The sequence below is a fragment of the Gnatocerus cornutus genome, chromosome 6 (genome assembly GCF_029298725.1).
Source record: "Gnatocerus cornutus isolate USDA-ARS CGAHR chromosome 6, icGnaCorn1.1, whole genome shotgun sequence".
In the NCBI taxonomy this organism is placed as follows: Eukaryota; Metazoa; Arthropoda; class Insecta; order Coleoptera; family Tenebrionidae; genus Gnatocerus; species Gnatocerus cornutus.
The window spans coordinates 14393739-14415879 of record NC_142238.1 but is presented as its reverse complement, the minus strand read 5'-3'; the positions used below and the strand labels follow the sequence as shown (position 1 = coordinate 14415879).

General features: G+C 35.0%; 5 protein-coding genes across 6 annotated transcripts; 2 read left to right on the top strand and 3 right to left on the bottom strand.

Moving 5' to 3' along the window:
* Nucleotides 1-11: 11 nt before the first annotated feature.
* Nucleotides 12-755, bottom strand: LOC148173233 (V-type proton ATPase subunit e 2-like). Its single transcript, XM_088040256.1, has 4 exons — nt 525-755; nt 425-472; nt 251-338; nt 12-195 (listed from the first exon to the last, which is right to left on the bottom strand). Exons 1-4 carry the CDS (start codon nt 620-622, stop codon nt 178-180), a joined length of 252 nt encoding a protein of 83 aa, XP_087896382.1. The 5' UTR covers nt 623-755; the 3' UTR covers nt 12-177.
* ProRS-m (prolyl-tRNA synthetase 2-like protein, mitochondrial) lies at nt 729-2482 on the top strand. Its single transcript, XM_088040222.1, has 7 exons — nt 729-922; nt 970-1147; nt 1195-1268; nt 1316-1577; nt 1625-1809; nt 1855-2070; nt 2114-2482. Exons 1-7 carry the CDS (start codon nt 737-739, stop codon nt 2414-2416), a joined length of 1404 nt encoding a protein of 467 aa, XP_087896348.1. The 5' UTR covers nt 729-736; the 3' UTR covers nt 2417-2482.
* On the bottom strand, nt 2418-3928 carry LOC148173231 (protein phosphatase 1 regulatory subunit 36-like). Its single transcript, XM_088040257.1, has 5 exons — nt 3846-3928; nt 3191-3804; nt 2922-3147; nt 2692-2880; nt 2418-2646 (listed from the first exon to the last, which is right to left on the bottom strand). The coding sequence occupies exons 1-5, from the start codon at nt 3926-3928 to the stop codon at nt 2418-2420; spliced, it is 1341 nt and encodes a 446-aa protein (XP_087896383.1).
* Nucleotides 3929-3949: 21 nt separating this feature from the next.
* Arv1 (ACAT-related protein required for viability 1) lies at nt 3950-5531 on the bottom strand. Its single transcript, XM_088040245.1, has 4 exons — nt 5302-5531; nt 5134-5253; nt 4337-4508; nt 3950-4293 (listed from the first exon to the last, which is right to left on the bottom strand). Exons 1-4 carry the CDS (start codon nt 5398-5400, stop codon nt 3968-3970), a joined length of 717 nt encoding a protein of 238 aa, XP_087896371.1. The 5' UTR covers nt 5401-5531; the 3' UTR covers nt 3950-3967.
* A 17-nt stretch (nt 5532-5548) lies between these two features.
* LOC148173229 (protein fem-1 homolog CG6966) lies at nt 5549-21765 on the top strand. 2 transcript variants are annotated; one of them, XM_088040199.1, is made up of 5 exons: nt 5549-5756; nt 16143-16305; nt 16354-16773; nt 16825-17014; nt 20164-21765. In XM_088040199.1, the coding sequence occupies exons 1-5, from the start codon at nt 5697-5699 to the stop codon at nt 21221-21223; spliced, it is 1893 nt and encodes a 630-aa protein (XP_087896325.1). In that variant the 5' UTR covers nt 5549-5696; the 3' UTR covers nt 21224-21765. The 2 variants fall into 2 exon arrangements, with proteins under 2 accessions (XP_087896325.1, XP_087896326.1); XM_088040200.1 differs by lacking the exon at nt 5549-5756 and adding an exon at nt 13541-13631.
* The last annotated feature ends 376 nt before the right edge of the window (nt 21766-22141 follow it).

The following is a 22141-nucleotide window of genomic DNA, read 5'->3' as shown; positions in this document are numbered from 1 at the left end:
TATAAGGAATGTGGAATTGGACAAGTATTAATTTATTGATACAACCACAGACAGCTACTAAATTAAAACATAATACCTTAACAAAATTAATAAAACTATTAACAGCAGTAAAGATTTAAATTTCTATATATTTACACGCAAGAAATTAAATTAAAATTAAATAAGGAATGTGTTGGTTCAAAGTAGTGGATTTCCCTGAAACAAAAACGTGAAATTTCCATATATTTCATACAAAGAAATAGTTAATTACCCATTCTTTGGCCACAATTAGCAGCGTGTGTTTTTCTAATTTAGGGCCAATCAAAGGATTCATTTGTGCTACATAACAGCACAACCAGCTAAAAAACGTCAAAATTAACAAGTTTTTTGAACAGTGGATAATCATGTGATATCAAATATCCTCCAAACTCCACCAAATACTTACAACAACCAACAAGTTACTCCCGTCAACATCAGAATGACTTGAATGATGCTAAAATTATTTAAACAATCAATTTCGATGGTCTAAACTTCGAAAGACTCACCCTCTGTTTGGTCCTTTTGGGACAATAATTGGCAAGACGATGCCAACACCTCCCCACAAAACCGTGAAAACAATAAACGGAAGAGCTGCAGCACCCATTTTTCCGCAATTTATCCAAAATTATATAGAAAAATTGGAAATATTCTTAAATTGCACCAACCCTTGAATCACGAGATTGACAAGTACGAAAAGTCATATGATCGCAAAGTGCGCATGTCAAAAAAGTATAACTCCACCAACTTTATAAAACTAAAGTTACCAAACAGTTGGTGGCCCGTTTTTCAAAACATGGTTTTTAAAAAGTGTTCTCACCGACTTTCAAGAGTTTTTCAGCCACTTTCAGTTACACCAAAGAATGCAGAAGTTAAGCGGCACGATATCACGTCGAACAGTCAGAGAGTGAGTTGTGAACATAACCTAAAAGTTTTGTTAATTTTTTATTTTAGCTGATGTTAGAGCAAGGGATTATTCGGCAGGCTAGTCCTGGTTGTTTCCACTTTTTACCTCTAGGAGTCAAGTCTTTGGAGAAGCTAACTAACATTGTTGATGAAGAGATGCAAAAAATTGGGGGCCAGAAAGTCATTTTTCCTACTCTTACCAATACAAAACTGTGGGAAACAACAGGTTTTCTACGTCTTCCTGCTTGGCGCGATTCTATTTCGATGTTTTAGGTAGATTAGAAACAGTTTCATCTGAACTTTTCATGATTAAAGACAGGCATGAGCAGGCCTACATTTTGAGCCCTGTAGGTGAATATTCTGAGTTGAAAATTGTGCTATGGATTGGTTCCAGACACATGAGGAGGCTGCTAGTAACTTACTTGCTACCTTATCCCCAATTTCCTATAAACACTTGCCTTTAAGGTTGTACCAAATCACTAGCAAGTACAGAGATGAGATGAAACCAAGGTTTGGGTTAATGAGAGGCAAACAGTTCTTTATGAAAGACATGTATTCATTTGATGTCGACAAAACCACAGCTCTACAGAGTTATGAAGAAATTTGCCACAGCTATGATCTCATTTTCAAAAAAATAGGAATTGATTTTATTAAAGGTGTGTTTGTTGATGAGCCAAACTTCAAATGCGAACTTGTTTTTTAGTTTTAGGATGCTCAGGCCACATGGGGGGTAACTTATCACATGAGTACCACTACAAAGCAAGCGTGGGAGAAGACAAAATTCTAACATGCTCTAAATGCAATTATCTAGCAAACACTGAAGTTTCAGGCGACGAAAAGTGCCCAAAATGTGGAAACACCTCAGTGGAAATCAGCTCAGGAATTGAAGTAAACATTGAGATTTTTAATACCAAATTGTACCCCATTTTTAAGGTGGGCCACACTTTTTTTTTGGGTGAAAAATACACGAAACCTCTAAACGCAACGTATCTTTCAACCACTGGAAAACCTCAGCTTTTACAGATGGGAAGTTATGGATTAGGATTGTCGCGAATCCTGGCAGCGACGATTGAAGTCTTGTCACACGAACACGAAATTAGGTGGCCCCCGATTTTGGCACCTTATTCCGTCGTTATTTTACCCCCAAAAGTATGATTTCTATGACTAGTCAAAATCTACATAATTTTTCCAGAGTGGAAGCAAAGAAGAAACGCAGATTAAAGACACAGGCTTGGTAGAGTCCCTCTATTCAAAAATAGAAGGACTTGGAGGGAATTTAAGGAATAACGTAATAGTGGATGATAGGGCGAGTTTCACAATAGGTCGTCGTTTCCTGGAGGCTAGGAAGACAGGTTACCCCTTTGTCGTAGCTCTAGGTAAAAAAATATTGGAACAACCTCCACTGTTTGAAGTTACAAATTTAAATTCCAATCAACAGTTCAATTTAAATGAAAACGATCTATTAGGGTACCTCAAAGACAACGCGATTTGTTAATTTACAGCAGACTACTTGCATTTGTTATACTTGATTGCGAGGATAATAAACGAGCGCTTAAATCTTTTTCCGTTTCCATAGTACTTATTTTCTTAGGGGTAGTGAGTGGTAGACCTGCAGAATGTCGCATCCACAATTTACACTGATTGAGTCTTACATTTCGACTTTGTTCCGATTCTGTATATGTTGGAGGCGTATCGGGTAAGGTTTCTCCAACAACTTCCTCGCTACTACAAACGCTTTTTTGTTAAATTGCTGTGACTTTTTACACGTACTCTATTATCCGATCCGGGACTTTAAAACGCGGAATATTAATTTTCTTAGCCATGCCTTCTTTGGGCATCAACATCGCGTTCAAATAGTCGGTGGAGAGGCCTAAAATACCGACTCCAACTCCTAGTTTGAAGAGGAGTTCTTCCGGGGCTGTATAACAGGCTTCCAAATAGGCGATTCTGATGCTAACTCTAATTAAAACAGTTAGAATTGACTATAATGAAAGACGCACGGAGGGACGTTAAGGAGTCCAATTGCGAGCATTTTGTACGAGTGGTGGTCAAAAATAAGTTCCTGGACTGCAGGAGAGCGGTGCTTGAGTTTGCTTTCGATTTTACAGGCTTTTCCTAATAAAACTCGGTTTTCTTCGGTGTTTGTGTGGAATTGAAGGTAGGCCTCTCTCAGACGGTTCATTATGTTGAAAACTTGGCTCCTGAACATCCTGTTGAGCTCCACTTCTAGAAACTACGTCAACAACAAAAAACGGGAATTTTTTCGTACCTATCACTGTAAAATTCTTTCTCAACAACGCAATCCAAACGATTTTAACTGCAATGCTCAACAAACACTCATGAAGATGCCTGTCTTTATCAGACAACGAAACATTATTGCGGTTACTCATATGGTAATACTTGAAAGTATCTTCAAACCCTAAGATAATATACGCGTAGCTTCTAGCGACCATCGCTCGCAACTCCGCCAGTTTAGCGCGGACGTTATTTTCCAAAACGGTAACAATCGGCTGTCTTAATTTCCGTTTCGCTTCTTCACGTCTGAGAATCAAGTTATCCCAGACCTGAAAATAGTACTGGAAATAAACGATTAGCATCCTCAACAATTCGTCCATGCGCTTCGTGTGCAGAAATTTGATAAACTCAGGAGTCAAATGTGAGCGCTCGGCTGTAAACAACGCCACATCTTTAATATCTTGCAAAGTAACGACGTGTGGTTCGTTTGGTTTGATTCTTCGTTGGAACTGCCGTCGAAACTGAGCCATTCCCAGCGCATCTACGGTGTCTCTGAAGAGTATTTGTCCGATGCGGTCTTTCTTTGAAGGTTGAGATCCAGTTCCGGTGGTTGGGGCGCCTGGAATTTGTTCTTTCACGTGTTCGCGGCTGGAATTAGAGTCAGATGGTGGTTGGAATGGTACGAGTACCTTATGAAGACCAAAGCGTTGGTGTTGTCGTCCCATGCCCAGTACCCGTTTGTGAACGGTGCGTTGACGCGGTCTTTCGCCATCACATTTTGATTAATAACTCCTTGATTACAAACAGTTTATTAAATTGACAAGGTGTCGAAAAAATCGAAACAAAACGTCTTGCAATAATACGCGCTGAAAATCGCTATAATGCTCCAAAATTTCGGGCAGTCGCACAGAGCGGTGTAGGCTAGAAGTTGCGACATGGTTGTGTACAACGAGACAACGCAGAGATGGAATTCTTGGACACTCGTGTCCCAGATGAGTGACGGGAGCAGGAGAAAAGTCCCGAAACTGGATATGGTAACGGACTTCCAAATTGTAAGGAATGTCATGGGTTGTTTACCCACGACTTTACAGTATATTCGGGTTAGGATGTACACAACTGTTAAGAAGCATGAAGTTTCTGGAAAAAACCGTCAGGAATGAACAAAGGGGTTGTTTCTTACTCAGAGCGACGTTAAAACTGAGTTTGTAGAACAAAAAATCGGCCATTTCGTTGAATTCGTTCAGGAAAGGTTTTTCGTCTTCTTCGGGTGGGTCGGGCTCCTCTGCCGAGCTGCGCATTAATTCAGAGTATGCTTCCATTAGAAGGAGGATTACAGAGAGTTTCCAAAAGTTCTGAAAAAAAAAACGTTTAAAATTAGATCGTTTTTATTACGGTTTTTACGATACAACTATTTGTGCAATTCTGTTTTCTTATTTACGATTGGCAAAACATTTTTTTAAAGAAAAATATATCTTTCTAAAAATATGAAACAGTTTTATTACATTCACAAATTATTACTGGCTGCTGGGGAATAAACACAGTAATTTTCAACTGAGGTAATGAGTTGCAGTCAAGAGAGCCTGAAGAGAATAAATTGGAAAATAGACTGTTTATTACTGCAGTGGAATGTAAACACGTGTGCATTGTATTTAAATGACACAAAACGTTGGATTTTTTCCAAATTTTATACAAAAAGTTGTTTTCATTCATTGCAAAAACACAAATGTTTTGGGATTTGCAAATAGAATAGTCCATTCACCTCAAGGCGTGAGACGGGAAATGGGGACAGCAAATTGAATACAATAAAATAAATTGAATTGAAAGCAACACCAGAAAAATATGGCACAAAATTAACTGGTCAAAATCCCTCCAGACCTTATTTTGAATTAAAAAAAGTTGAGTCATGTAAGGAATTGTTTGAAAAAACTACAATAATGTGGACATAAGTTCAAGTAAATAAATAAAAATGATTCTCACCTTAAAATCGACATTGAAGAGAACATGCCGATATGCAGTCTTCTGCAGCAGGACTAAATCAATTATAGTTATAACAACATCATATTCTACGTATTTGTCAGCGACATTCTGGCAGTTTTCCTGGTGAAAATGTTTCTTATTGTGAAAAACTTATCTAAATATATTTACGCAATCAGTTAACTTCAAAACAGTCGCACTATATTTCTTGAAAAGATTGTTAACTTTCGCCCCACAATTCACACAGACGTAGTTTTTCATTTCCCCCATCTCAAAAAAATGTAAACAAAAACATAACCTCTTTTCAGCGTGTTTTTGACAGGCGATGATTTTCCCTCTATTGACGGTAACTCGAACTAAAAAAGAAGGAATCTGTCCCGTCAAAGTAACAGCTGGCCTTCACCAAGATTGTTTTCCATCATGTATCAAAGCAAAACAGTTCTGTGATGGCAGTAGTTGATCAGCTGCTGAGTAGTGCTGGGAGGAATGGCTCCATCATTTAGTTAACTAAAACAACGAAATTTTGTGAGATTTTTGACTTTGTTCTGTGAAAGGTGTAAGCAAAAATGGATTACAAAAGCGTAGTTTACAATGCTGCCAGAGATGGGAATCTAAATAGGCTAAAGGTAAGATTCCGTTGTCTTATCTGGATGTGGGTTTTTGGATGTAGGACGAAAATTCAAAACAAAGGGAAATGATAGGAATGGGTTTTCACTTTTAGGGGGTTTCTGGATAATCCAATGGATAATGCAATTGATAATACTCATGACTTTATTTTCGAATTACAAATAACGATTTGTCGGTTAAAGAACAGTTACGCATTTTTTTCGTGGCAATTGAATGATAACTGGGGGCCCAGTTATCGATTTTTTTTTGTTAGGAACGTGGCCACTGTGTCGTACAATCTGAAGAAAACTTTTTTTTTCTTTCATTTTTTTTGTCAAATTTTATGACTCAGAACAATGAATTTTATACTTATTGAACCACGACTAAAATTACACATGTTTTTAATTACTCCTATTATTCTTTGTACTTTTATTTCTTTGCTGCAATTTTATTCATTCAAGTTTTGAAACACTTTTGAATACAAATGTTTAGCGCCAATGCCCTGCAGTGTCTAGTCATTATTTGTGGATGCATTTTTATTAGGTGAATTGTTTACAATCTTATTGAATATTAAATAGTCTCATTTGAAATGAATTTTATTGAAAACAAAGTTACAGACTGAAATTTGTTGTTTTTTTTATACAATTTCTGTTTTTGGTTTTACAAAATTCAGGTCTTGGAAATTTTGGAGATTTTTTTGTAAAATATAAACGTAAATTTTACCAAAAAAGAAAAACTTAATGTCACGATATACGCACGTTAAAATGAAATGACAAATTTTGGATTTTCTTAATGGGGCATTTATAATCTTGTATCATTTCAAATTTAAATGACCTGTGTCGCTCATACTCTTTACTTAGTAGTTACATGATGTTTACTAGAAATAAATAAAATTGGATGAGATTCAACAAATGGTTACATTTTTTTGGCTTGTATTGTTTCAAAAATTTTGAAATTTTTTTGCCAGCACTGCTTTTTTGTGTCATAAATCCAATAATTTTATATAAAAGTAAATAAAATTTTTATATGGAACAAAATTCAAAACTTTACTAACTATCTTTACTGATTAGCGAGAATTTTATATTTTTGTGATATGTGGGAAAATATTGTTTCCAAGAAGTCATTTGTAGATCAACTCTGTGGATTAAAGCAGATTTTTCAAAATTATTGACCAAGTTTCAAATTCTCAAGACGCTCGTCTTTGCCAGCGGGGGGCACACGAATTTTGCAACCTCCTAGCGCGAATGATAGAAAACAACCCACGAAGAACTTCGAAAATCGGGTTAATCACGAAAACTGCCAAGGAAAGATAAAAATGCACGAGTTTTCAAATTGGTTTAATTGATTTTATCGAGAGATTATCAATATATTTTGGGAATTTTGACGTTCTAATCTAAGCTGGTTTTTTTCTTTGTTCGCGTCATTTCTGTGGAGAAATTTATTTATCTATTTATAAATAGTATCTTTTGTCCATACGGGTTCTTTGTACGATTTAAAAATATTTGCAATAAAATTTATGACAAAATTGCCCTGTCGATTGTACTTAGTGATGCTGATAACATTTCTGATAAAAACAAACTGCCCCTAATTTAAGTAGCTATTGATAAAATGACAAAACATCCGAATTCTAGTGGTTAACAAACAGTTAACTCGGTTTTCTTAAAATTAGCTTCTTTCTTCCTTTTCCGAAAGTCTGAATTAAACCAGTGACTCATATGATTATTGAATGTTGGCACTATTCCAACCCAGCGGTGGCGTGCATCGTCTTTGTGGCATTTCCACATTTTTGCTAAAAAGTCTACAAGGAAGTAACAAATTTAACAACCTTTCATGTTTACTTAAGATCGCACTAAGGAACTTGGAATTTTTTTTGTGAATTTAACAGACAATTGTTCTCAATTTATCATTGCCAAGTAAATAAAAGTAGTGATAAGTTAAACTAATAGAGATTGAAATTTCTTCATACTAAAATAATTTCACTGTTGCCTACTTGAAATTAGTTTACGGGTTAAGTTCTAAAATTATCCCGAACCAACTGAGACGAAAAACTACGCGTTGACTCAAAATTTCCCACTGTGCTCTTTATTTGGTACACGGTCTTTTGTCGGATTTGCAATGTCTTTATTTAGTATACAATACCCTGTGTGTAATTACTAATTTAAATTTGAGGTTAATAAGTCTGATATTGGAGTAATATGAGTTTACTAGAACAATGGATAATTGAACTTGTAAAGTAGAAGGCAAGGTAACGGAGTTATTAGGTGACGATACATCATTTATACACAAACCACTCAAGAATGAGGAGCATCAAAATAGACGGTCCCAAAGTAGACGCCCTTGTTAAATTTTCACGCGTTTATTAGTTCAATTTTCAGTTTAGCGCTCACTTTTACGTAATTTTGGAATTTGCAACTTTGATGACGCCAGACCTTGAACCACAATCTTCGATCATTTATTAAACTTCTATAAAACTTAATTTCTTCAACTTGATTACGACGATGAAATTCTACAAGTATTCATATTTACTTGTTTATCTCTCCTACCTTAGAAGATGTAGGTATTATGCAAAAGCTGTGGAAATTACGTGATTGACTTGAAAGTGGACTTTTCTTGGTTAAACGCCATATTTTCTCGATCTGCGGAAACCTATAAATACTTTGATTTTATAATCTACTTAGTAAATTTTAGTACGCGGCTACAGTAAACATTTTTGCTAGAAAATTAGGTCGCAACGTTGATCAAAATATTTTCCCTCGGGAGACTTGCAAAGAAAAGGAAGAATCCACGACAACTGACGTCAAACTTCACCTCAGTGAAAGAGATTTCATTGTAGGGAAGTTATTTTGAGACCTCCAATCACTAATAATACGTTTGTAATGCCACGAAACTTAACATCGGTTTGATTCAAGTGATTTCCTAGACGAAACAGCATTGAGAAAAAACCGAGTGCAGCTCCAGTAGCGAAATTAAACTGACCTCATTGTTTATTTTGTTAGTATTTAGGTAAAGTTCGACGTTTTTGTAGAAATAAATTTACGTAATAAATGGCTCAGAGTGTAACACTTTCCACGATAAAATACAATTTACAAATATCAAGTTTTATTGCATGACTGGCGAAACTATGTTTAAAATATCTGCGAAAAGCGAACGCTTCTTTTCAGTTTTAAATGAGCGTGGGTGGTTAAATTAAAGTGAAGGTCGGTTACAAAAGACAATTGGGTGTTATACCTGATATTAGATATGTGGCCTCATTATCCTTAAACGAGGAATAAACAGTCTTGCTCATTTTAGAACGACATTTTATGACTGTCTAGAATTTTTATTTTTTGATTTTGATTAGCGTTTTATTGGGTTATTGAACCGGTGACTTACTCATCTGTTTGAAGAAATTACGGATTTTGGTACAAACCGTTTGATTTCCTGTCATTCTTCGCGATGTGGTTGGAAACCTAATTATTTTATTGATCGTGAAATGAACAGTTTTTTTCTAGGATGAGCATTATGTTGGCAGAGTTTTTTAACGTTCTGCGACAGTTTGAGGTCAAACTTTAATTCAAATAACAGTGCTGCCAATACGTAAAAAATACAGCGTCTCCTTTTCGCCATTTTTTCAGATTTTGACCACGAACGTATTATTATATTCGACCTGATTCGTGTGGAATTAACATTAAATAACTTTGCACATACTCATTGTTTTGCAACTATTGATTAGGAATCTTTTCAAGTATTCTCACCTTGGCACTCCCAAAACTTTAGATTTGTCTATTTTCACTGATACTGTGATTGTTTATATTTTTTTCAGTGATATGAGCCGAAAATTTCCATGGCCATATCATAGGCGTGGTGTTTTTGTATTTTGGAGCTCATGGAAAATTTTGAATATTATTTCCAATTCCATTATAACGTTTTGTCGACAATCCGGTCCACTGATGATTCCACTACCTATTATAATTACAAATTTTTAGACATTGAATGAGCGGGTTTCGAGTGGAAACATCGTCAAGAGCTGATATACAGGTGTTTCGTAAATGAGCGGTACCTATAATCATCAAGAGAAACGAGTTTTTGAAGTTCAGAGATTGCCGCCCATTTACGAAACATCCTGTACTTTTAGTGGGTTTAAAATTTATTGTTAATAATTAACAAGTTGATTAACAATTACGTGACTTTTTTTTTCAGCGAATAATTTTCAATAAATTAGAAGCAATTAAAAGGAACGAGAGAAAGTTTATAGCGCGTTGTTTGATCGAAGTATTTTTTTTATCAATGATATTAAAGTTTCGATAATTTTGCAATCTTTTGTTGTCTCGTACTCACTGAATTTGTGTAACTTTCATAATGTTGTCGGCTAGATACGGGTAATTTTTCATTCTTATAATTCCACCTAAAACATTTTTTCGAAAATTGATTAAACTTTCTGTAATTGTATTTATAAAGATTAATTTATAAAGATTAATATTTTATTGTTATCGAAAAATTAGCACCAATACGTTAGGATTGCTTCATAAATAACCGAGATAGCGATCGAGTCTGAATTAGAGACTGAAAGGCAGCTAACTTCTACTCTACATTGAAAAAATGAAAATTTTGAATTCGAACTATCTAAGATTGATTTCTAAGGTAAAAAATTGCGAGAAAAACGATTTTGGATTCAGCGTGAAATTCTGCGTTAAATAAGCCCATATAGCTCAAATTTTCTTAACAAATAAACGAGGTATCGACTGCATTACATTTTCAGAGGGTCATTTTAGGGCCATTTTGAAGACGCTATTTCGGGGCGAAAACTGGGTTTAATATTATTACATTATATATCCATCGAAAGAGCAGCTCGAAATCTATCAAATGGTCAATTCTCAGGTCGATCGGGCAAATAGTTCACAAGGGAAGATCAAAAAACAAAAAATTGAAAAACTTTTATCGATTGAGTCGTAAAATTTTTTTGCTCAAAAAATTTACCATCGAATTTTCGACTTTTGAGGACATATTCTAAAGTAAAATGAACCGAGAAAAACGATGGCGAAAACCGTTTCTCAAAAGTTTTCCTAGTTTCGGAGATATTGAGCTCTGAAAATTTTACAACTCAAAATCCAATATCAGAAACTTTGATCGCTCATAACTCAGTTATTTGTGGACCGATTTCAACGAATTTTACGTTTTTAGATTCTGCGTGAAAGGAGGTATAATAACGCAAGTTTACTCCCAAAAATAAGTGAGATATTGGTATCAGAACTTTGGCATAGTTTTAGTCATGAATTTTCGCGAAAAACTTCAACTTTCGACTTTTGAAAAATCTAAGAACGGTTTCTTCAACACGTTATTGTCTTTTTGTCATTTAGAAGTTACATGACAAAGAATATGGAGCAATTTTTAGAAAAGTCACGTCTTGTTAACTTTCGAAGATTTTGTAAGAATTTGAACTTAAATGTAGTTAATGATTTCACTGGTCAGTATGGAAATAAACGACTTTAATGCTTCAGTACAATTTTTTCCAAAATTTGTTGACTCCTATTGATAACAATTTTGTTTATCGGAAAGAAAACAAAACCATTGTTAAGACCCGGAATTTCAGTCCAAGAATATCTTAATGAACAAATTAACAAAGGGGAAATCCGCGGCAACAACTGTTGCATTAGAAGTATAAGTGTCTTGTTGTTTTGTCTAAAAATAATATGCGGCCTCTGGTTTGGATAACCCAAGCTCAAGTTTTCAGCATCGATTTGCGATAATTTGCCTGATAATCGTGACCAAGTTAGTGTGTGTATCTGTAATTATAACTCGATATAAAAAGTACAATTGTTGAATCCAAAAAAAACACAAAAATATTCAAATTTTGTTTATGCAAAATTCAGCACTAATCTATTTGCAGTTTTCACTGGATGAAACTCGTTCGTTAATCTTTGGGGGTCTTAATAGCGGAGCTTTAAAAACAAAGACCACTGATAGCGTGTGGATTTGTAAATTTTCTAGTCTCCAGAAGTACGTAAGAGTTGCATTTTATTGCAATTAACTGTATCTGTTTGTACTTTGTACCTATGGTATGATCATTATCGGTTACCTGCATTTTCATTTAGCGTCTGTTATAAACAAATTAATTCTCTATTAAGAGTGAGTAATGTATTAGCCAAGTAATCGTTCTGCAACAATAATTTGCGATCAGAAAAAAATATTTTCATGAAATTTGCTTGTCATGGATACTACCAAAGATCCGATACTGGCTTGTGCTGTAATAAACAACTTTCACGCACTTCCAATCAAATTTAGATTATACTTGTATGAATTACAACACGCGCATTTTGGTCATTAACGAAATTCTTGGAAAGGCTCTTGCACAAAACTTATACTTTAACAGTTTTAATTTAGCGTCATTCCGCGACCGTTTGTCATTCCGAACCACAAAAAGCGAAGTGGTTAAATGAAGTAATTCATTTTATTATATTGCAATTAAATAGAAATGACCTACCTCTAGTTATTGTTACTAATCACTTCGGTAAGTGAAAGTGGTTATGTAAGTCGGAAAGAACATGAAGACATTGCTTTGAATTATAAATTCATTAGAAATGATAATAGCTGAGAATGCTAGCAGTAATTTGATATGAGTTTTAGCTGCACATCCATTGTTGTCATTGCTCGTTCGCCAGTCGTGTCATTTTTTATTCTGGGACACGATTTCTTAGTAAAATCTTCCCGGATGATGATTGATTGTGATTCTTAGATCGAGGCGAGAAGCGTGAAAACATAAAAGGTGAGAGATGAAAAAAAACTTCATAATTCCGGGTTCTGGTGCTGCTTCTGATCAATTTCTTTTGATATTTTTCTAAAATTTAGCCGGCAGTGAACATTAATGACTAAGAATAAAGTAGTGCTGTAATGTAAACAAACAGTGAAAAATAACATTGTAAGCAGAAAACGTCAATATACATGTAATATATTGTTCTTGTTCACATTCTTTATGTTTATTGTTTTGTTGACTTTCCTTGCGGTGAAACATGCGGAATATCATTTCACTTCAACGAAGGTCGTTTGCTTATCCTGAGAAAAACAGTATTTTGATTTATGACCCGGGTGGTCATTATGATAAATTGTTTCATTTCGAATAAGTTCCGTATGTGCAATTGATGGAAAAATTCTCGCCAGTCCCTCTGTAGTGATTGCAAATCTCGAACCGGGACCTTCCTCAACGCATAAATATGTCCATTTAAAGGCCATTCCGAAGATACGGCAATAAACCACCAATCATTTGAATTTCCTATTTATAATTTATACCATATAGAGATTTTCAAGATCACAACTTGATCTTGAGATTTACGGGGCGATAACATCGCCAACAATAAAATATGCAATAGAATGATAATGATATTCTAGACACGATCGAACGGTTTAAATTTGATGTCGAACACACCTAACAAGGTCTATACACTCTGCGGTTTATGTATTCTATTTAATTGAATTTGCGAGAAAAAAAATTACGTAAATGACATGTTATGTTACACAAGATGCAATGCGTTTATGATTGTATTGGTTTCATAGAAAAATCAACCACCTGTAACCTTTACAAAAATTGCCTTGTCATTTTCGGACAGATGTTTTGACCGATTCTGCTGAAGGTTACGATTACAGATTCTGCAAAACGAAATACGGATATAAAATATCGTAAACAAGAGCAAAAAGTAGAATGGGAAGTCCGCGCAAGAGTGTTAATTCTTTAATTATCGGGACGTCTACACGGTCCACCACGACCTTGGCATTCATAGAATTTCCCTTATCCATGCATCGGTTCCGACTTGGCATCACGCAAATTTTTTTAGTTATTTCATTCGTCAAATTTTTTGGAGCGGTGCCCCAGTTCAAAATAAACCAACTGTGAAGCTAACCGCAGTATTGTAGCTCAACTAAACGTAAGTTTTATATTTTTGTTTAATTTTTAATATTGCCAAAAGAGTTTATAGAAGTTTTGCCAATGCTAGTTGGCATCATTGAACTGATCTATTATTAGGACCAAGCGTGACATTCACACGTCGAAACTTCCTCTCTCCAGTTCAACATTTCTTGGTTTCATCGAAATTTAAGGAAGTTCGGCAAGTCGCCGATTGCTCATTTTCGTTAGGAATCGAGTAATTTCAAACAAGAGTACCTGGATACTATTTTTTGCAAAACTTCAAATGATTCTTCATTGCCAAATACAAAAATAGAAAGTGGATTTATACTTCTCTCGTTTCTGTTTTGCTTATTTCTTTGTATTTTTTTTTATTAGCGGACATCTGTGGATTATTATGTAAGCAGATTGAAGATTAGAGCAGAAAATTATTTGCTGCGTTAGATGAAAATTGAAAGTGTGTCACACAGCTTTATTCCGCGCGTTTTAACGATTCTCTAAACTTTCAAATTACCAAATTGGGGTCAATGGCAAAGGTCGCAAACGATTTAACCGATAATGACATAATAGGTGCTACAAATGTATTGTAAGTGTGAGACACAATGCTCTTTTGTTTGATGGGGAAACCCGCGAGACTGGGTCATTTACGACATTTTAACGTTTTCCGCTACAATTTTTCGTATTTCAGCATTTTTTTCGGCCAATTTTAACGAAACCTTGGTATTTTCTAAGTTTCCTGAAAATTATTTGGGGAAGAATGCTTCAGTTTCGAATATACGGAATGTTGAAAAATATGTTTAAAGAATTATTTTTTTTTAATTTATTTTAATTTTAACTCTCATCAGGCGAGGGTTTAATCTCTCTGGGAAATCGGTGTATTAGACTTAAGAAATTAAGGGAAATTGTTAGGAAATCACTAGAAAATCATGGGAAATCATTTGGACATCAGGGGAATCAATAGGAAATTAGGGAAAGTTAGTCAAAATCACAAGGATATCAGGGAAATTTCGACGAAATTACAAGGAAATAAGGGCAAGTTGGACGAAATCACAAAGAGGTGAGACGAAATCATAACGAAATCAGGGGAAATTTTACGAAATCACAAGGAAATCAGGGGAATTTAGACGAAATCATAAAGAAATCAAGGGAAGTTTTATGAAATCAAAATGAAATAAGGGGAAGTTGGACGAAATCACAAGGAAAAAAGAATAAGTGAGACGAAATCAAGGGAAGTTTGACGAAATTAAAAGAAAATACGGGGAAGTTGGGCGAATTCACAAGGAAATCAGAGGAATTTAGACGAAATCACAAAAAGTAGGAAGAAGTTGGACAAAATCACAATGAGATCAGAGGAAGTAAGACGAAATTATAAGGAAATAAGGGGAAATTTAACGAAATCGCAAAGAAATAAGGGGTAGTTGGACAAGAGGAATTTAGACGAAGTAACAAGGAAATGAGGGGAATTTAGACGAAATCAGAAAAAAATTAGGAGAGCTTGGACGAAATCACAATGAGATCAGGTGAACTTTTACCAAATCACAAGGAAATAATGGAAAGTTGGACTATATCACAAGGAAATAAGGAGAAGTTGGACGAAATTACAAGGAAATTAGGGAAATTAGGGAAATTTAAACGAAATTACCAAAAAGTAAGGAGAGTTTCGACAAAATCACAATGAGATCAGGGGAAGTTTGACGAAATCACAAGGAAATAAGGAGAAGTTGGGCGAAATCACAAAGAAATCAAGGAAAGTCAGGTGTAGGTCATTTTTGAGAAGTATTATTCCCTGGTCATCAGTATACAAACTAAAACATTTTGGTTTTGGCCAGAGCATTACGTTCTCAGCTAATAAAGCGTCGTTGAAATTGGATGAAAAAAAATTTACTTCACTTGGAATTACTCATTTTTCCCTTGAGATTTCTTAGCGATGTTTCGTTCTTTAATCAGTTTTTTTACTCATTTATTTATTGTTATTTACACTATTACGAAACATTTTTTATCATTGATCGCCGCTCTTCCATGTCTTTCGATATTTCATAAGCGTGTTTCTATTTAAAACCCGGAATCGATCGGTAAATTTTTGATCCTTACATGAAGCAAGGATATTCTATATTTGGAAGGTGGTTTTAAGATTTTTAAAAGGTTTTCATGGGTACATTCTCAACGAGTTGGGTGTGAATCAGATGTTGTTTCCGTCAGTTGCGTCAATCACCGTTGCCTTTTGTGCAGTTATTAAGAAATTTCAATGGCACGTTTTCGTAGGTGAATAACCTCTTGGGATTAAGCAAAAACACCGGCAATGGTCTGTGGTTGCGTTCTCATCAAATTCACTGATTTGGGTGGTTATATAACTCGAGACATTAGAAATCGAAAAGATGTCAGTATTACATTACCTATCGATACGGTTAATTAAATTTTAATGGAGCGATTTTATGTAAAGTACACTGATTTAAAATTCCGGCTAGTGAACCAGGTCATTGAAGCAATCGTGTGTGTTTTAGTTTAGTTGTCTTTAAGTTGTCTTTGTTTCCAGTTATACCTGCACTGCAACAAAGGCAAAGAAGAAGTCTCTATGCTAGTAGCAGCCAAAACCTCCGGAGCCACCCCTCTGGTAATTGCTTGCAGAAATGGGCACTACGACGTTGCAGAATACCTCATCGAAAAATGCCATGCAGACATCGAACAACCCGGCTCAGGTACTATAAAAAACTGTAAAAATGTGTTAATTCCGCTTGTTTTTTTAGTTATGTTTGATGGTGAGACCATCGAGGGTGCTCCTCCCTTGTGGTGCGCCGCTGCCGCCGGCCATTTAGACATAGTGAAATTGTTAATATCGCACGGTGCGAAAGTGAACAGTACAACAAGAACAAACTCAACACCTTTGCGCGCTGCCTGTTTCGACGGTCATCTGGACATCGTCAAGTATCTAGTGCACCACGGAGCTGATATCGAAGTGGCCAACAGACACGGGCATTCTTGTTTAATGATAGCTTGTTATAAAGGCCATATTCGAATTGCCAGATATTTGCTTAGTTTAAAGGCTAGTGTTAATAGGAAAAGTGTTAAAGGCAACACAGCTCTTCATGACTGTGCTGAATCGGGAAGTCTCGAGATTCTTAAATTATTAATAGAGAATGGAGCCACAATGGATGTTGATTCATATGGTAAATGTTACTAACTTTTCTCTGTGTTTACTCATGTTTTATGTTATCCAGGAATGACGCCACTGTTAGCCGCTGCAGTCACTGGGCATAATCATATTGTAGAATATTTAATTAAACTTCCACATCTTGTTTCGAGGAAGGAGAAAATAGACGCGTTAGAATTACTAGGAGCTACTTGTGTCGACAAGAAACGTGATATGGTTGGGGCTTTGGAAGTTTGGAGGCGGGCAATGCATTATAGGTAAGAAAAAGGCTCAAATCCATTGCAGACGATTGAAAGCACTTGAGTATTATAAGAAGCAACGGCGTTCAAATGTTATCAGTAATTTTCTTATCGTTCCGCGCGGTTTTATTACGCAATTCGTCTCAAATCTGGCCTTTAATTATCTCATATTAGTGGAACGAAGTTTTGTGGTTGTGGAGAATAAAGTGGCAGTTTAATTGGTCTTTTAGATAGTAGTTGGGATTTATCTTCTTTGGGGAATTGTATATAATTAAAACCGGTTGACTTGAGAGAATTTATAGAAAAACAATCGTCATGACAATATTCTATATTATTACGTCTCTAGTTCAACAATTTCGGTGTTTTTTCTCAAAAATTTTGGGTTTTTTCTTGGCTGGCGAATCGGGAAATGACCCTCGTTATTATTATTCACGGACAAAAAACTCGTCATGTCTGCAATTTAAACGTGTTCAATTATATCGCCAAATTTATAACCTGTATTGATGACAGAGGAGGTCGTTTTAATTTATAATTTAGTACCTGAAATATTGTTTAAAATTTCCTTCAACAAAAATTGAGTATTAAATCTGTGGCTTAGTGCTAGAAAGGCCAATCTCGAAAAACGTGGTATTGAGATAATAATTATGGATTCAATACCTCACGAGTTATTTTTCAAAACTTAATAAATCTAAATTTAACTGACAGAAGGTTTGAGGTAAATTTAAGATTATTTTGGGTAAATCTAACAATGTGTATATTTTATTCAGTGAAAAACCGTTTGCTAAAACATTGTGTTACCATTTTATGCCAAAATAGTTGAAGTAAATTTGAAGAAAATTGAACAAAAATTATCGTTTTTGTAAAAATTTATGAAATGGATTTATTGAGTTTTGAAAAATAACTCCTCAACTGTCGTCGAATAGTACTGAGCAGCGCAATTGACGTTGAAAAAAATCCTTTCTTTTCTATTTTTATATTCACATTTATTTATACTACATATTGAAGAAATGAACTCCAAAAAAAAATAAAAAAAAATAATTAGATTTGTTTATAAAATATTTGCTAAAATGGTCAGATTGGTCTTTTCAAAACTGCATCTCAGATGGAATACTCCTTGTTAAGAACCTATACCTCCGTGCAAATTTTAGTGGCGGAAGGTGTATGTGAGCGCGCAGTGTATGTAGACTTTAGGGTAATTAGCGGCCGTTGGCAATACGTTTAAACTGGGGTGGAGTGGGGCACTGTCAAAATAAATTTGTTTACTATAACCTGAAAAGTTTTTAATTTTATGTAATTTCACGTAGACTTCGCGTATTCACTCTGATAAGTTGGTTCAAAAACAATCCACGGTAGAGCCATTCCACATCCCGAGTTTAACTACAAGTAGAAAAAATACAGTCAAGGCAAGTGCGCCTAAAGAAAAGCATTATTTTTCATTTATTGTTCTACTGAACACATCATCTATTGACTCTGGCGATGTCTTTTACAAAAACGAGGACTGTTTTTTGAAATTACGACCAAGGTACTGCTGGTACTATCTTCATTACGAACAACGAACTAGAAGAACTTGCTGATGATGATAACCATTTCGTATATCGAGCTACTTTACACTTTCTAGATTTAACAAAAAACTATGCAACTATTCAAGTTTTTGTCAAAATTCAGAACTTCCTAATTTGTATTAACAGGCATTATCACATTTCAAACTGTTCATTGTAAACAATAGCACCACTACATTTGTATCCTTAATAAATGTCTCGTCTACCTAATTTGTTGTGAAGTTAAAGTCCTAAACTTTTAATCACAATGGAATAAAACGCAATACCACTTTATTTGTAATGCAATTCATCGAAAATTGATAAACTTCATCGTTGTTATTATTTCTGTCAAGTGTCTGTCATCTGATGACAAGATGATGACAACACCAGTGCCAACATACAGTCGTAAAACTACCCTTTCACAGTACAACCCAATACATAAATTCTGTCAAATTTCGTGTACAGTCCCAAAATTTGGACGAATAATGACCTTGAAATGTGGTATTCAAAATAAATGAGGTTTAGTGCAACCTAAAAACGGTAATTTTAGAACTTTTTCGTTTTGTTTGAAGTAAAAAATTCATTTAATTCTAATACGAGTACAATTAATTTTGACTATAAAATTTACATTAGGTGCTATTTTTTTTTGAATAAAATATTTAAAAAATAGCTAACTACAATCAAGAAGCAAGAAGCCCTCAGTAAAACATAACCGGTTGAAATATCCTAATGAAATTTTCATTATTTTAATTTTATGCTGAAATAAGGCTTTTCTGCAAATTTCATCAAAATCTGATTACTGCTTTTAGGTGTTGCATTTTTTATAGAAATCAGATAGAACTTTTAGAACGGCCATATCTTAGAAATGGTGATAATTAGGAAAAAGTATAAGGACCATTTTGTAGATATGATCTACAATTTTTATTCGAGCTATATTTTTGATAAAACTCACCGTTTTCAAGAAAAAGACAAAAAACCGAAAATTTTGATCTTTGTCATTGAATAACTTTTTAAGTACACATAGGATCTATGGGGACTTTTGACACTTTATTTCTACAAGGGTACTAAAATTTGCTCTGTTGGAATTTTTGTTATTTGAAATGTCTATTTTGACCGGACTAACACTTGCAGTATGAAATTGAAGCCATTTCATAAAAAGCCAATGAACAGCAATTTTTTTTAATTTAAAGAGAATTTTCTTGTGCATGCTCAATGGCATTATCTATGGGATATTTTCTGTTGATGCTTGTAATTAGGCTAAATTAGTAAAAGTTAATTAATTTTCGGGCAATTCAATTTACGTTAAGTCGCATTAACACTGCAACGTGCATGAGATAAGCTCTTCTTGCATAAAAGAAATCATATCATATTTATGAGATTGGCCCCTCAAAAAATATGGAATTTTTTAGTTTTGACCTTAAAGCAATAAAACAGCATTGTAATGACAGTTTATTTCTGCTATAAAACAAAAAAATCTCAAAATTTTGAGATTAGGATTTCTTGCACCAAGCTACAGAAATTAAAACCACTGGCACTGATAAGAAAACTAATAACTGATAGTCGGGGCAGGATGCGGTTAATAGAAAAAAATGTGAAAGGAAGTAACGATTCTAATTTGTGTTTTCCTAGATACCACGGCGACGGGGCCCCCATTTTGAAGCCCCGCACGCAGCAAGTGGCGGCCTACGACTACGTGGTGGAAATCACCGATCCCGACTCTTTAGACGACCTAATGGCAGATCCGGACGAGATGAGAATGCAAGCTTTAGTAATGCGCGAGCGTATCTTAGGCCCAGCTCACCCCGACACGAGTTACTACATTCGCTACCGAGGGGCAGTTTACGCAGATGCTGGTAAATTCAACAGATGCATAGAATTGTGGAATTATGCTCTTGATATGCAACAATCGATGCTTGAGAGATTAAACCCGATGACTCAAAGTAGCTTATTTTCCTTCACCGAATTGTTCTCTTTTATAATGGGGGAAGAAGGAAAGCACACAACTAGAGGGCGTCTCGTTCCGCCTGTGGATGTCGTGGAAATCCTCCGAGTGTTCAAGAAGGCGGTGAAAGAAGTAGATTTAGGTAGTCAGATGTTAGAGAAAATGCCTAATGTTGAGAGAGATATGACTTATTTGACTAGAGTTCTAGTTATAACTTTACACCTGGCGTGTTTGTTGACAAGGATGTTGGAACATCACACCACAACGGAAGAAATTACGAAAGAGATCCACAAAGCCGTTTATGACTTGGTCAAGTTGAAGATTAAAGCTCGCTCTGGACGCACGGCTTTGCATTTAGCTTGTTGCAGAGATGCTGCTTTGCTAGGGAGATATCCTGCTTGTCAGTTTCCTTCCGCTCATTTAGCAGAGGTGCTGCTCCGTGTGGGGGCCGATCCTAACGTTAAAGATGACGACGGCAACACACCTCTTCATTTAGCAGCTATGGCTAGACCTTGTCCTGCCAATATCGCTCAAGTCCTGCTGAAACACGGCGCTCATTTAGATTTAGTGAACAATAACGGTGATACCTTTGGTAGTTTACTTAAAGGACAGCAAGTGCACGAGTTAGTGAATACGGCGAAATTCACAGGATTGAGATGTGCTGCCGCGCGTACCATTCAGCAATTTAAGATTCCTTATAAAGGAATTGTACCAGCTGCTTTAGAATCTTTTATTGCATGCCACTGACTTTGTGATTCTTTTTTGTGTTAATGTACAATTATTTGTCGACATCTACAATTTCAAATTGCTGATTTCTCGATTTACCAGTGATCTTAGATCATCTTTTTGGCAACTATGACGTGATGGTAGTGGTTTTTTATATTTACAACAGTTTGTTGTTTAAACTACCCTCTTGTCACTACTGAGTGTGAACAAGAGAAAAATTAGTTGTGAACGTACGAGTCATTAATTAGTAAAATGCTGTAGGTTACTTGATTGTTAATAGAGAAAGTTTTACTCTCAAAATTATAACAAAGATTAATTGAATTGTTAGTTGCTAAATGTAATGAAATTCAGTTACTTGGAATAAATTTTAATTGTAGGTAAGGTAAATGTTTGTATGTTACATAACTAAAATATCGTTTGTGCTGTTTGTTGTCCAATTGTACGAACGGAGCAAATGGATTTTAGTTGTGCGTAATCTAAAGTGTGATTTTTATGAGTGCTAAATATATTTACAATCATTATCTAGGCTATATAAATTTTGTTAAATAAAAATATTAAAAATATTTATGTTGTTGTTTGTTTTTCCAAACGTCGGAATTTTTATAGTCCTTGCAAAATTTTTGTAGCGATAACGACTAATTAGTCTTTACAATAAAAAAATTCCATCGATTATACGATTTTTTGATTCTTAGTTTTTTACGGTATGCAAAATGTAGACAACACACAATACACACAACTTTTCTGCTGGTTTATAATTAAACACATAAATAACGGGCTAAGCGCCATTTAAAATTTTGAAATTATTAAACATTTTCTTTTAAACTAGGCATTGTCCTATTAACCTGACGGCAAAAATTTTATTGCAAGCCTATTAACCAAAGTCTAATAACATAATTTTTGCTCTCAAGTTAATATGGCAATGTCTAGTACAAAAGAAAA